Source organism: Stenella coeruleoalba (genome assembly GCF_951394435.1).
Source record: "Stenella coeruleoalba genome assembly, chromosome: 2".
NCBI lineage: Eukaryota > Metazoa > Chordata > Mammalia > Artiodactyla > Delphinidae > Stenella > Stenella coeruleoalba.
Genome location: NC_137147.1, coordinates 150,206,159 through 150,221,220, shown reverse-complemented (window position 1 = coordinate 150,221,220; position 15,062 = coordinate 150,206,159). Strand labels below are relative to the sequence as shown.

Genomic DNA, 15,062 nt, shown 5'->3' with positions numbered 1-15,062 from the left:
GTCATCCTAATGGGTGTGAGGTGGTATCTCACTGATTTGCATTTCTCTAATGATTAGTGATGTTGCACATCTATGGGTTTATTGGCCATTTGTATATCTTCTTTGGAGAAATGCCTGTTCAAGTCATTTATGCATTTTTGAATTGGGTTGTTTATGTTGTTATTGAGTTTTATGAGTTCTCTATATGTTCTGGATATTAATTCCTTATCAGATATATGACTTGCAAATATTTCCTCCCATTCTATGGGTTGCCTTTTTATTCACTGTATAGTATATTTGATGCACAAAATTATTAATTTGTACAATTTTTTTCTTTCATTACCTGTGCCTTTGGTGTAATAACCAAAAAATCACTATCAATTTCAATGTCATGAAGTTTTTGTCCTTTGTTTTATTCTAAGAACTTTATTATTTTAGGTCTTACATTTAAGTCCCTTATCAATTTTGAGTCAATGTTTGTATATAGTGCTGGCTAAGAGTACAACTTAATTCTTTTGCATATGGATATCCAGTTTTCCCAGCATCATTTATTAAAAAGACTGTCCTTTTCCCATCGGTCTTGGCACCCCCATAAAAATTATTTGACCATATATACAAAGGTTTATTTCTGGGCTCTCTATTCTATTCCTTTGGTCTATAGGTCTGTCTTTATCCCAATACCACACTGTTTTGTTTACTGCAGCTTTGTCATAAATTTTAAAAGCAGGACATTTGAGTGCTGCAGTTTTTTTCTTCTTTTTCAAAGTTGTTTTGGCTATTTGAAGTCCCTTGAGCTTCCATATAAATTTTAGGATGAGTTTTTCTATTTCTGCAAAAAATATCTTTGGGATTTTTGCAGGGATTGCAATAAATCTGTAGATTGTTTTGGGTACTATTGGCATTTTAACAACATTAAGTCTTCCAATTCATGAACATGGGTTGTCTTTCCATTTTTTTTTTTGTCTTCTCAAATCTCTTTCAGTAAAGTTTTATAGTTTCTTTGTAGAAGTCTTTTACCTCTTGATTAAGTACATTCCTATGTATTTTATTCTTTTTTATGCTATTAAAGTTGTATTGTTTTGTAATTTTCTTTTCAGATTGTTCATTACTTGTGTATAGAAATACAACTGATTTTTGTGTGCTGACTTTGTGTCCTGCTATTTACTTTACTGAGTTAATGTAAGTTCTAATAGGGTTCTGTATGAAATCTTTAGGGTTTTCTATATATAAAATGGTTATCATCTGCTAACAGAGATAATTTTACTGCTTTTCGAATTTAGATGTCTTTTATTTCTTTTTCTTGACTAATTGCTCTGGCTAAAACTTCCAGTACTATGTTGAAAAGAAGTGGTGAAAGTGGACATCTTGCTTTGTTCTTAATCTTAGAGGAAAATCTTTTAGTCTTTTACCATTGAGTATGATGTTTGCTGTGGGTTTTTCTTATATGGTTTTATTATGTTGAAGCAGTTTCCTTCTGTTTCTAGGTTGTTGAGCATTTTTAACATGCAAGCGTGCTGAATTTTGTCAAACACCATATCTGCATCAATTGAGGTGATAATGTGGTTTTTGTTGCTTCCTTTCATTGAGGTGGCTTATTACATTGATCAATTTTCATATATTGAACCAGCCTTGCATTCCAGGAGTGAATCCCATTTGTTCATGGTATATAATCCTTTTAATATATTGCTTAATTCTGTTTGCTAGTATTTTGTTGAGGATACTTGCATCAATGTTCATAAGGGATATTTACCTGTAGTTTTCTTTTCTTGTATTGTCTTTGTCTGGCTTTGGTATCAGGGTAATGCTGGCCTCACAGAATGAGTTTAGAAATATTTCTTCCTCTTCAACTTTGGAAAAGTTTGAAAGAAGTGGTATTACTTCTTATTTAGATGTTTGTTAGAATTCACTAAAGAAGTCGTCAGGTCAAGGGGTTTTCTTTGTTAAGAGATTTTTGATTACTCATTCAATCTCCTTACTAGTTATGGATCTACTCATATTTTCTATTTCTTCATGATTTAGTCTTGCTAGGTTTTGAGTTTCTAGCAATTTGTCCATTTCATGTAGGTTATCCAATTTGTTGACACAGAGTTCATAGTACTCTCTTAAGATCATTTTTATTTCTATAGAAATGGTAGTAATGTACCCATTTTGATTTCTGATTTTAGTAATTTAAGTCTTCTCTCTTTTTAAGTATTTCTGGCTAAAGGTTTATCAATTTTGTTGACCTTAACAATGAACCAACTTTTCTCTATTGCTTTCTATTCTCTGTTTCATTTATTCCTGTGCTAATTTTACTTCTTTCCTTCTGCCAGCTTTGGATTTAGTTTCTCCTTCTTTTTCTAGTTCCTTAAGTTGTACAGTTAGGTTGCTGCTTTGAGATCTCTCATTTTTTAATATAAGGATTTACAGCCATATATTTCCATTTTAGCATCACTTTCACTGCATTTTAGAAGTTTTGGAATGTTGTATTTTTCTTTTCATTCTTATCTAAGTATTTTCTAATTTCCCTTGTGATTTCTTCTTTGATCCATTGGTTGTTTTAAAGTGTATTGTTTAATTTCTAAAATCTGGTGAATTTTTCATTTTTCCTTTTATTATTGATTTCTAATTTAATCCTGTGATCAGAGAAGATACTTTGTATGACATCTATCTTTTAAAATCCACTGAGATTTAATTTGTGGCTTACTATATGGTATATCCTGGAAAATATCCCATGTGTACTTGAGAAGAATGTGAATTCTGTTGTTGCTGGGTAGAGTGTTATGTGTATGTCTGCAAATCTAGTAGGTTTATTAAGTCTTCTACTTCCTTACTTATATCTAATTATTCTATCAATTATTGTGAGTACTGAAGTCTCCAACTATTACTGTAGAATTGTCTATTTTTCCCTTCAACTCTGTGAGTTCTTGCTTCATATAAATTGGCAGTCTGTCAGTAGGTGTGTAAGTATTCATAATTGTTATATCTTCTTGCTGTAGTAAACTTTTTATTAATATATAATGTCCTTTTTCTCTTGTAAGCTTTTTTGATTGAAAGTCTATTTTGTCTGATATTAGTAAAGCCATCAATACTCTCTTTTGGTTACTATTTGCACAGACTATCTTTTTCATCCTTTCACTTTCAGCTTGTGTCTTTGAATTTCAAGTGAGTCTCTTGTATACAGCATGTAATTGGATCATGTATTTTTTATCCATTCTGCCAACCTCTGTCCTTTGATTGGAAAGTTTAATACATTAACATTTAGATTAATTACTGATAAGGAGGGACTTATTTTGTCATTGGGCTATTTGTTTTCTATGTATCTTATTACTTTTTTTTGGCTCTCATTTCCTTCATTACTGACTTCTTTTCTGTTTAGTTGATTTTTCTGTAGTGAAATGTTTAAAATATTTTCTCATTTCCCCTTGTGTATATTCTATAGCTATTTTCTTTATGGTTACTTTGAGGATTACATGTAATATCCTAAAGTTATAACCCTCTAATCTGAATTTATAGCAGCTAATTTCAATAACATACCAAAACTCTGTTCCTTTATAGTTCTATCCCCATTCTTTTTGGTTGCTGATGTCAGAAAATTACATCTTTATTCATTGTATACCTAGATATAAACTAAATGCATTAGTCACCTAAATTATGCAGGAAACAAAATTAGACGTTACAAACGAAAGTTAGAGATACTGAATTTTACACTAAAAAATTGTCTTTTTTCTTTAAATGCATTCATCTCTTAACTCATGTAGAAAACAAAAAGTACAGCTACAAATCACTGTTACAAAATACTAGCTTTTATAATTTCCCATGCACTTACCTTTATTGAGATCTTTATTTTGCCACAGAGCTTTGAGTTGTCATGTACTGTCCTTTCATTTCACCGTGCAGGACTCCCTTGAGCACTTCTGGCAGGGCCGATCTAGTGGTCAAGAACTCTCTCAGTTTTGTTTACGTGAGAATGTCTTAATTTCTAACTTTTGAGTGACAGAATTGCTGGATAGAGGATTCTTGAGGTTTTCTTTTTAGCACTTTGTATATACTGACCCACTGCCTGTTGGCTTCCAAAGTTCCTGATGAGAAGTCTGTGGATAATTTTATTGAGAATCCCTTGTATGTGATGATTCAATTCTCTTTGCTGCTTTCAAGATTCTCCTTACCTTTTGGAAGTTTAATTATAACATGTCTTAGTGTGGGTCTCTTTGAGTTCATCTTACTTGGAATCCATTGTGCTTTCTGAATGTTTACATTCATGTATTTCATCAAATTTTGGAAGTCTGCAGTCATTACTTCTTCAAATATTCTCTCTTTTCCTTCTGGGACTCTCATGATGCAAATGTTGGACTACTTAACGGTGTCCTAAAGCTCCCTTAGGTTCTGTTCACTTTTCTTCAATCTGTTTTCTTTCTGTGCCTCAAACTCAATAATTTCTATTGTCTTATCTTCAAGTTGGCCAATTCTTTCTTCTGTCTGCTCAAATCTGCCTTTGAATCCCTCTAGTGAATTTTTCATCTTCAGTTATTGCACTTTTCATCTCCAGAATTTCTTTTTGGTTTCTTTTAGGTTTTCTATCCCTTTATTTATATTTCCACTTTGTTCACATACTGTTTTCTTGACTTTCTCCACACATTCCTTTTGTTCTCTGGGCATCTTTAAGACAGTTGTTTTAAATTCTTTGTCTAGTATATCTGCCATTATGTCTTTTTCAGGAAAAGTTTCTGTTGATATTTTTTTGTTTTGAATGGGCCATACTTGCCTGTTTCTTTGTATACCTTGTGATTTTTTGTTGAACACTGGACAGTTGAGTCTAATAATGTAGTAACTCTGGGAATCAGATTATTCCCCTTGCCCAGCATTTGCCTGTTTTATTTTAATTTTAATTTTTATTGTTGTAGGCTGTCTCTGTTCCCAAATCACCCTGAGGTGTAAAGTTAAGGTCTTTGTATGTCTTTTCTGAGCCTTTCCCTGGGCATATGCAATCTCTTTCTAATTTTACCCACATACACAGTTGTTTTTGAATGTCCTAGTCTTTTTAACATCTGACTCCTGAAAGGGGGAAAAGTGAAAAATGAAGGGAGAAAAAGGGCTGTCCACTTAAATTCCTTGGAAGTCACTTCAGCTGGAGGGGAAGGGGCTTGCAACAATGGGGGAGAGGTGCAACAATAATGTGCCCACTTCTTTGTCTGCAACTCCTTGATAAGAAGCAGCAATCAGATTCCCAGTATCTGGAGGACAAGGTCTTTTTTGCCCACTCTGGCTCCCATAAGTTGTGTGCAAGCTGCTCCAGGAACATGTGCACGGCTGCCTGCCATATGGCTGCTACAGTGCTAAGGGCTTAAATTGATGGAAATTAACTGCAATTCACTCTCCAAGTCTTCGCCTGGAAGTTGCAAGCCTTCAACAGACTTTAGAGCTTCAAAATAGTTATATCAGATAGATTCAATCTGTGCAATTGCTGTCTAGGTGGGGAGCCAGATTCCTGGTACTTCCTACAGTGCCATCTTCCCACAACTCTCCTCTCTGTATATTTTTTAAAGTTTTTTCCCCCAGAACATTAAAGTAGTTTTAAAATATTGAAAAGTAGATATATTAAACTCACAATAGTAGTTGAAGTTTAAACATTTTATGCCTACCAAAACCAGAATTTATTATCATTTTACTTTTCTGGCTTTAGTGGAAGCAAGCACATCAATAACATTTTCAAAGTCTAATTCTTTTCTTATCTTGTTTCAAATAAGTAAACTGCCATGCTTGGCAATTTCTCTTGACCAAGTGACAATTCTAAATAATTTAAAATTAACTTCAGCTTACTGAAACGTCTTTTGCAGGATGCTACTGTGGCTGGTATTGTTTTAAAATTTTGAACACCACTTTGTTAATCAGTTTTAGAAGACCCAAGTATAAGGCTTACATTATATCACAATTTATTAATATTGTATATTGCTTTAAACAATTCCACATGAAATTTCTATAGCATTTAAATTGTCAAAATATTTAAGAACTGGGTCAGTAGCTGCTTTTTGTAAATCAGATGTAATCTATAGAAAATAACTTTTCTCCAGTTTAAAAGTTCAAAATCTGAAGAGATTTCATTTAATTTTTCATATACCTGTTTCAAATATGAAGTTAGGTCATTTATAACCTAATGTCTACTTGATCAGCACTTTTCCCATAATTATCAATACTCTCACTTAGTGATTCATGCATTTCCAATTTCTTTTTCACTTATTTTCAAATTCAGGAAGAATATTCACATCTCTTGCTCAAGATTTACATTCACTGAACACACTTTCAAAATTACTTTCATTTGTGGTAAGGAAAGGAATAGGATTTTTATTAAGCACAGAACTTTATATATGGTCATGCTTTCTAACTGTAAAGCTTTATTAAACTTTTGCCACTTTGTTCAAAATACCATCCCATATAGATAATGTGTAAAAATCTGTAATATTCTTGTAACAAGATGCTTTTGATCTCAATATAATGTATTCTGACATTTGATATATCTTTTCATATCTGATACACATCTCTAATTTGTGTGCAAAGTATCAAGTATCTTGATTGCATTTAATCTTGATGCCCATCAGGTATCTGTGATTTTAATGTTGTTTTCAGAATTGACAAGAATATTCCATCTGCTCACTGTATTACCCCAGTCCTAAAATATGTATCCTTTGTACAATACTAAAAAAAAGATGATCATATTTGAATTCACAAATGCAGCATTCTTTGTATTAAATTATGATTATGAGCTGGGCAAGGCATAAATTTGGCATAATTATTTTGGGGGAGAAATACTGGCTTATACACACTTGTATACATGTGCCTTATCTATTCCATTATCATATCCTGGCCAGGACAATTTTCTTACATAAGCATCAACTCTTGCTAACTTACTGATAATGTGATAAGCTAGACCATATCTAGTTTTTTTTTTTAAATAACAGCTTTAATGAGATATAATTAATCCAGTTTTTCATTTTGTTGCAATTAAGTCAAAACTTTCTTCTCTTGCAATGACATCATTCTTAATGTAAATATACCTAGTAATCATAAACATTAATTCATGATGTACTATATCTGGTTTATAATCAAAAAGTAAGAAAAATTATTTTGCTTCTTTTATTCTTCTTAGTATTTCAGATTTAACATGATTTCCTAATAACATCATATATTTGCTTTGAATTTTACTACACAAATGAAACATATATTTATAATCATTAGCTGTATGATTTTAATGTCCTTAGTTCAACTGAATTTAGAACATTCCAGCATCTGAGCTTCCAATAATTTCTTGTGCTTGGAGAAATAAATTATTTTTGCACGAAACATACAATATGTAAAGTCACTCACACATATTTTATCACATTCTGTAAAACATCATCTATTAAACTATCAGTCTAAATATACATTAAAAAACACTTCCATTTAAAAAAATCATCATGATGAAATATGATTTTTTCATTATCACAAATTCTGTTTAAATTTTTCCAATCTTTGAAACCACTTTTTGAGTTGCAAATATTTGATTCTGTTGTAATTTTTGCTAAAAAGAATGCACAGGAAACACAAACTAAAGACAAAGATTCTTTGGAATAAATGAGCCAGTCACAATGAATTAACTCACCACTAGACAATTTTTTAAAAGACCCATCTTTTGAAAATCTTTGCCCACCATGTGAAACACATACTCTACAATCTGCATCTTGTTCTTGGATGGTCCCCTGCTCTATTAAAATCATTTTACTTTATTAGAAACAGGTGACCATGATGAAGAATTAAATATTTAATTCAAATAGCATCTTCTATTTTCTTGCACATGCTTATATTCACTAGCTTCTGAAATTTCTAACATGCCATTATCTTATCTTTTTTGCACAATTCAAAGAAAATTCTTTATTTAACTCTATATTTCATAGTAATTCTATTCTAATAGTGTCAGTGTTAGAGATTTCATTTTAAGTAGCTGGAATATTTTTTTCTACCAAACCTGTTACTGTGCCCTATAATTTTGATCAATTTCTTGATGCATGCATTTTTCTTCTTTTTCTAAACAATGGATCACTTGAGTTTTTAAATGCCATATTTATTTTTAAGAATTTTAGTATAAATTTTAAATATATTTATTTTTAATTAATACATTCAGTTAAATATAATAATTAATTTATATGAATTAGTTCATATAAATTATAATATTTAACAGGTCTCCATAAACATTTATATGAAAAATACAAAAATCAATAATTACAAACAACAGAAAACTACATACCAGGTTTCCAGACCAATGGGGTGAAAAAAAAGTAGTGAAAAATATTTTTTATATAAACAAGTGAGTAACAGTAAATTATCACTGTTTTAAGTGAAGAAAGTATAAAGTTTCCTGGTAAGAAAATACTTTTTCAGAAAATTTTCACATTTCATCAAATTTATTTATGAAAGGTCAAATATATTAATAAATAAAATTTGTATTACTTACCTTAGTACCCTTAATAATATTGTTAAAAAAATCATATAAACATGTATTTTTAATTAAAAAAAAGTTTACCTTTTACTTAGCAGTACCATGTAAAGCTACAAACAATGAAAACAACTTGTCACCTTCCCTCATGACTGAACAAGGACCATCAAAAAAGCAGAAGTGAGACCTTGTTGTTCTTGTGTCCCCCATGTGCATTGACTCTCAGGGTCATAAAAGTGCAAGGCTGGATGCTGCCTTTAATTACAATTTTGAAATTATGTTCATTATGTATTACTCTTCATTAATTTTTATTCTTAAACATATTAAAACAAAATATTTATCTGATTATTGAATTTTTTGTAGCTCCCTTGAATTTTTTGCCAGAGGTGAGGTCTCACTTGCCTCATTCTAATTCTGGCCCCGGCTGGGATGCTGGGGTTGGGGGGATAAAGGAAAGTAGGGATGGTGGTCTAGAGAAGCAAATTCTTAATTACTGTAACAGTAAGTCCTAGTTGAAAAAAAGACAAACAAAAATATGGTTACATTATTTAGAAATATGGAGATAAATATTTCATCAAATAGCTAAAAGAGTTGAAAATAGCTACCTCTGAAGAGTTGGATGGAAAAGGGTGAGAGAGATGAGTTACTATTTTTATGATAAACTAGCCACACAAATTTTTAACTTTTAATTCGATAAAAATAAAAAGTAATTTTACAAAGTCTGAAACTCTCAAGTGTCTGAAAAAGTTACAAAGCAAAAAGCAATAAAAACAGAACAAAAAAGAAAAACAAAAACCTTAGAAATTCTTTATGGATAGCCCCAAGTAGTCTTACAGAAATAGGCTATAGGGTTAATTTGCCATTTCATTAGTGAAATCACAGGGGACCTCTATTTTGTATATTATGTGTATGTTTGAATTGAGAAAAGAATATTTTTAAAAAGAGAGAGAAAAAACACCAGAAAGTCACCCTGAGAGGACTCTTGTGTGTACCTACCATACCTGATATGCTTGGAATATGGTAGTTATCTTACTGGATTACAATTCTTTCATGTCTAATTTTCCTACTAGATTTTGAACACCTTGGGGATAGACAAATAATTTTATTAATCTTTGTTCCCAATATAAAGATTCCTGGAACATGCTATCAAGTGTTTCCTAATAGCCTTGAAGGAAGCAACAAAAGAGAAAGGCATCTGTACCCACCTTCTCTCTCTTACCTCTCTACTTAGTTATAATGAAACTACACTAACCATCAGACTAGAGGAGAAGAGTTATGGTATATATATATATATATATAGTTAGGATATAAAAGCAGTAAAATGTTGCAGTGTATAGAATATACATGGTAGCAGAACAGAGATTGTTTTAGAAACTCACCATATAATATGAATTCCAAATACAATCTAGCATATGAAAGGAATTAATTTTGAAAGAGGAAATGTAAAACTATACAAATGAAAAAGTGACAACAGGAAAATATTATTGGGGTACAACACTGATTCCACTACAAGCCATCTGATCAAAATCTTGAAGAATAATTCAAGCTATCCACCATCTCACATGTGTACTTAAACACCTGGGTCTATTCGAGGGACTATCCACACCACATATATTTGAAAGAAGTACCAGACCAAAACTGTTCTATGTGGTCTTCCATTCAATATGGCTTCCTTTAACTCTGCTTATGGCCTACTAAATTTTTAGCATAAGCTTTTTTTCTTTTAACAAAAAATAAACTTAAGAAAGTTGGTTTATGTAAGAAAAGGTTGGTTTTACTTGACACAGATGCAACAGGGCAATCAAAGGAAAGTAAGAGTTTGATGATTTATTCAAGTATGAATGCATCAGGAAAGAATCAGTGGATGATATTATGAAATGATGAATTCGTAAGTGTTCTTCATGTCCATGCTTTTATGTATTTGGAAAGAAGACAGGCAAACCCTGTTGTCCCCAGGGCCAACTGGGTGATGGAAGAAAACGTTTCTATTCTCAAGACCCAGAGACACAGAGACAGCTTGAGAGCCTGAGAACAACAGAGAACATCACAGCAATCCCCAGCACCCACCACTGGGCTAGCAAACATCAAATAACAAGCAACAGCAGTACTGCTGGAAGAAAGGTAAGAGTGTAGAGAGAGAGAGACAACCTCTGTGGCTCAGTCTCACAAGGAAAGGCTAAAACTGAGTGTGGAGCAATGATACTGAGGAAAAAACCTCCAGTAATATAACTTCCACCCTAAGCGCAAGGAAATACTACAAGAATTGAACTTGGCAGTATATGGAGGGTAACCATAGTGATAAAAATAACAAAACCCTGGCCTTCCCTGGTGGCGCAGTGGTTGAGACTCCGCCTGCCGATGCAGGGGACATGGATTCGTGCCCCGGTCCGGGAAGATTCCACATGCCGCGGAGCAGCTGGGCCCGTGAGCCATGGCCGCTGAGCCTGCGCGTCCAGAGCCTGTGCTCCGCAACGGGAGAGGCCACAACAGTGAGAGGCCCCCGTAACACACACACAAAAAAAACAACAACCCAAGTCAACTCACTACTAGGTAGACCAAATCCCACACTAATGGCCCAACATGAGAAAAATCATGCTCATTTTCAGATATAAATACTATTTATCTCAGTCGTACACATTATGTCTTGCTTTCAACCAAACATACACAGAAAAAGCAAAGGAAAAAAACCAAAAGTACACTGTCAGAAGATAAAGCAATTAGCAGAACCAGACTTAGACACAACCCAGCTGTTGGAACTATCAGACAGAAAAATTTAAATTACTATAATTAATATGTTAAATGCTTTGGTAGAAAAAGGAGGACAACATGCATGACCAGATAGGAATTTTATCAAAGATCAGAAACTGTAAGAATCAATGCAAATGCTAGGAAAAAAACCCCAAACAAACCACAATCACAGAAATGAAAAATGTTTTTGATGGGTTCAACAGTAGACCTTACACAGCTGAAAAATGAATCTGTAAATAGGTCAATAGATAAAAATTACCCAAACTGAAACACTAAGAAAAAAAAGTGTGGTGGGAGGCGGGGAGGAGGGGATGGGGAGACTAGAACAGGGCATCTAAGAACAGGGATTAATATCAAATGGTATAACATATGTGAAATTGAAACTCCAGAAGTAGAAGATACAGGACAAGTCAGAGAATACTGATCAGGACAAATGCCAAAAATAAATACATAAACATATAAATAAACAACTGAGCAAACCAGACTTAGACACATCATGTTCAAACTGATAAGAACTAAAGATAAAGACAAAATCTTGAGGGCAGCCAAAGAAAATTGACACATTACATACATATATAGAAACAAAGATAAAAATTACAGTAAGACATCACATCAGAAAATATGCATGCCAAGAGACAATAAAATGATTTCTTTAAATGCTGAAAGAAAACAGTTAACCCAGAATTCTATACTCACCAAAAACTTACTTTCAAAAATGAAAAATAAAGATTTTTTTTGAAGGAAAAAAGCATGGAAGAAGTAATCACCAGTAGATATGCAGTATGACATATTTCAAAGGAAGTTGTTTAGGCAAAAGGAATGTGATATTAGAAAGAAACCAAGAGCTACATAAAGAAATGAACACTAGAAATGGAAAAAAATGAAGGTGAATACAAAATTTTTTAAGTATTTAATTGCTCTAAAAGACGATTTAAAGTAAAAATGGTAACACTGTATTCTGTCTTTATAACCTACTTAAAAGTAAAATATATGACAACATTAGAAACAAAAAGAACACACAAACTATTGATATTAGAAATAAAAGAGAGGATTATCACTGCAGACCCCACAGGCATTAAAAGATAAGGGAATACAACAAACAACTGTTTACATATAAATTCAACATTATAGATAAAATGTACCGATTCCTCAAAAACCACAAACACCAAAACTCACTCAAGAATAAACAGATAACCAAGAAATCCTATATCTAGTAAAGACATTTATTTGTAGGAAAAACATGTCAAACAAATGAAAACTTTCCGTGGGATAAAAGAAAGCCACTTGGGAGAAGGCTGATACTGTCTAGGTTTCACTTATTCACTCTACAAAATAGAAATGCTGAACCTGCCTCACTTCATTATACTCAGAAAGAGACAAGTAACATTAAGCAATATTTCAAAAACTGACACCAAGAAAACACGTATAGAAGCAAAATTATTTCTATACTCATACATTAGACTGCCCAGTACGTAACATTTATATGATAACCCTGAGTGTTATATTCAGACTGCCTGTTTAAGATAGCTAAAATGTATTTAATATATATTCAAAATATTTCTATTTTAAAAATTATTTAAATCTTTTTGAGTCTTCTAAAAAGATTAATTTTCCAATGTGTCAAATGTTTGATATTTTAATAATTTCATAATTTTTAAGTCATAAATTTATCTCCATTAATTATTAGTTGAACTAAATAACAGGCAAGTGAAATATAATAATGCCTTTGTCAAAATAAAACACTTTACAATTTTACTGAGGGTTAAATATTTTTATATATAATGAAAACAAAAAATCTCAAGTTTTTTCTTTCTGATAACATACCAATAATTGTTAGTGATGTACACACATTGAGTTGAAGTGTTTTAAAAATCACATGCACAATACTTTCAAATGTGTAAATCTTTAAGAGATATCAAATATAACATAATTTACCTCAGACACAGGTTCTTGTTCCTTAGTGGGAGCTTCATTTTTTAATCTTGAAAACAAAATAAGTATTGAGTATTTAATTTTAATTTTACAATAAAAAATATGAAACAGTTGTTTTTTGCATGCTTAAAATAATTTAAATTAATGCACATTTATACTATAATAGTAAATGATCTCTGTAAATATTTTAAGGGAAAAATAAAATGCATGAGAATAAACAGTAGATTCAATATATGCTCTAAATAAATGAATACAGACATGTATTTCCTCTTCTCTAAAAACAAGAGCACTTAACAAATGTTCTCTATGTTAAGTACAATTTTTAAAAAAGACATAACACATTAGTATAACTGTTTCAAAAAAAGAATTACCCTTTAAAAAAATGAAAGCAGGTTATATGCTTAATATATATAATATGCACCAGTATTTACTACTATAGGACTCAAAAAGTGTGAGAAAATAAATATTTTACCTATTGTAAAGTTCAAATGGTAATGTCATTTCAATATATATTACAATTAACTTACTTTAGAGGTGGTAAAATTACAGAAATAATTTAGAATTTTGAAGAATGTATTCTCTTAAAAACCTTCATAAGCATAGCTCAAATATTAACTATAAATTTTTAAACTCTGATTTCTAAAAAATATGAATTATAACTTATGACAACATTAACAAAGGCATATGTCATCTATAAAATCTTTTAAAATATAGGGTTGGCCAAAAGGTTCGTCTTTTTCCTTAAGATGGCTCTATTAGCACTTAGTTGTCTTTAACTTCATTCAAAACAATTTTGTTAGATTGTATGTGACAGCTATCATATCAGTGTGCATTTAAAAAAGGACTTATCAAAATTGGTGAATTTTTGTGTAGCCATTTTAATATTGAAGATGGAAGAAAAAAAGCAACATTTTCAGCTTATTATGCTTTATTATTTCAAGAAAGGTAAAAACACAACTGAAACGCAAAAAAGAGATTTGTGCAGTGTATGGAGAAGGTGCTGTGACTGATTAAACATGTCAAAGTGGTTTGCCAAGTTTCATGATGGAGATTTCTCGCTGGATGATGCTCCACGGTCGGGTAGACCAGTTGAAGTTGATAGCGATCAAATCAAGACATTAATTGAGAACAATCAACGTTTTACCACGTGGGAAATAGCCGACATACTCAAAATACCAAATCAAGCGCTGAAAATAATTTGTACCAGCTTGGTCATGTTCATCACTTTGATGTTTGTATTCTACATAAGCGAAAAAAACCTTGACCGTATTTCCGCGTGCAGTTTGCTACTTAAATGTAAGGAAAACGTTCCGTTTTTAAAACCAATGGTGAAAGGCAATGAAAAGTGGATACTGTACAATAACGTGAAACAGAAGAGATCGTGGGGCAAGCGAAATAAACCACCACCAACCACACTAAAGGCCGGTCTTCATTCAAGGAAGGTGACGTTGATATGGTGGGATTGGAAGGGAGTCCTCTGTCATGAGCTCCTTCCGGAAAAACAAACGATTAATTCCAACAAGTACTGCTCCCAATTAGACCAAACTGAAAGCAGCACTCGACGAAAAGCGTCCAGAATTCGTCAACAGGAAACGCATAATCTTCCATCAGGATAACTCAAGACTGCATATTTCTTTGATGACCAGGCAAAAACTGTTACAGCTTGGCTGGGAAGTTCTGATTCATCCACCGTATTCACCAGACATTGCACCTTCGGATTTCCATTTATTTAGGTCTTTAACAAAATTCTCTTAATTGAAAAAATTTCCATTCCCTGGAAGACGGTAAAAGGCACCTGGAACGGTTCTTTGCTCAAAAAGAAAGTTTTGGGAAGATGGAATTAGGAAGTTGCCTGGAAAACGGCCTTAGATAGTGGAACAAAAGGGTGAGTACGTTGTTCAATAAAGTTCTTGGTGAAAATAAAAAATGTGTCTTTTATTTTTGCTTTAAAACCGAA

At 32.2% G+C, this 15,062-nt stretch overlaps 1 protein-coding gene across 11 annotated transcripts in view; it reads right to left on the bottom strand.

Moving 5' to 3' along the window:
* Positions 1-15,062, bottom strand: part of ZNF280D (zinc finger protein 280D) — a 125,550-nt gene that overhangs the window by 16,490 nt on the left and 93,998 nt on the right. For all 11 annotated transcript variants that reach the window (XR_013827367.1, XR_013827368.1, XR_013827369.1 and 8 more), the window contains one exon: positions 13,109-13,154. Coding sequence is in view for 1 of the 11 variants with exons in the window: in XM_079915171.1 (XP_079771297.1) it covers positions 13,109-13,154 (46 nt within the window). In the remaining 10 variants the exon portion in view is untranslated. The remainder of the gene's footprint in view (positions 1-13,108; positions 13,155-15,062) is intronic.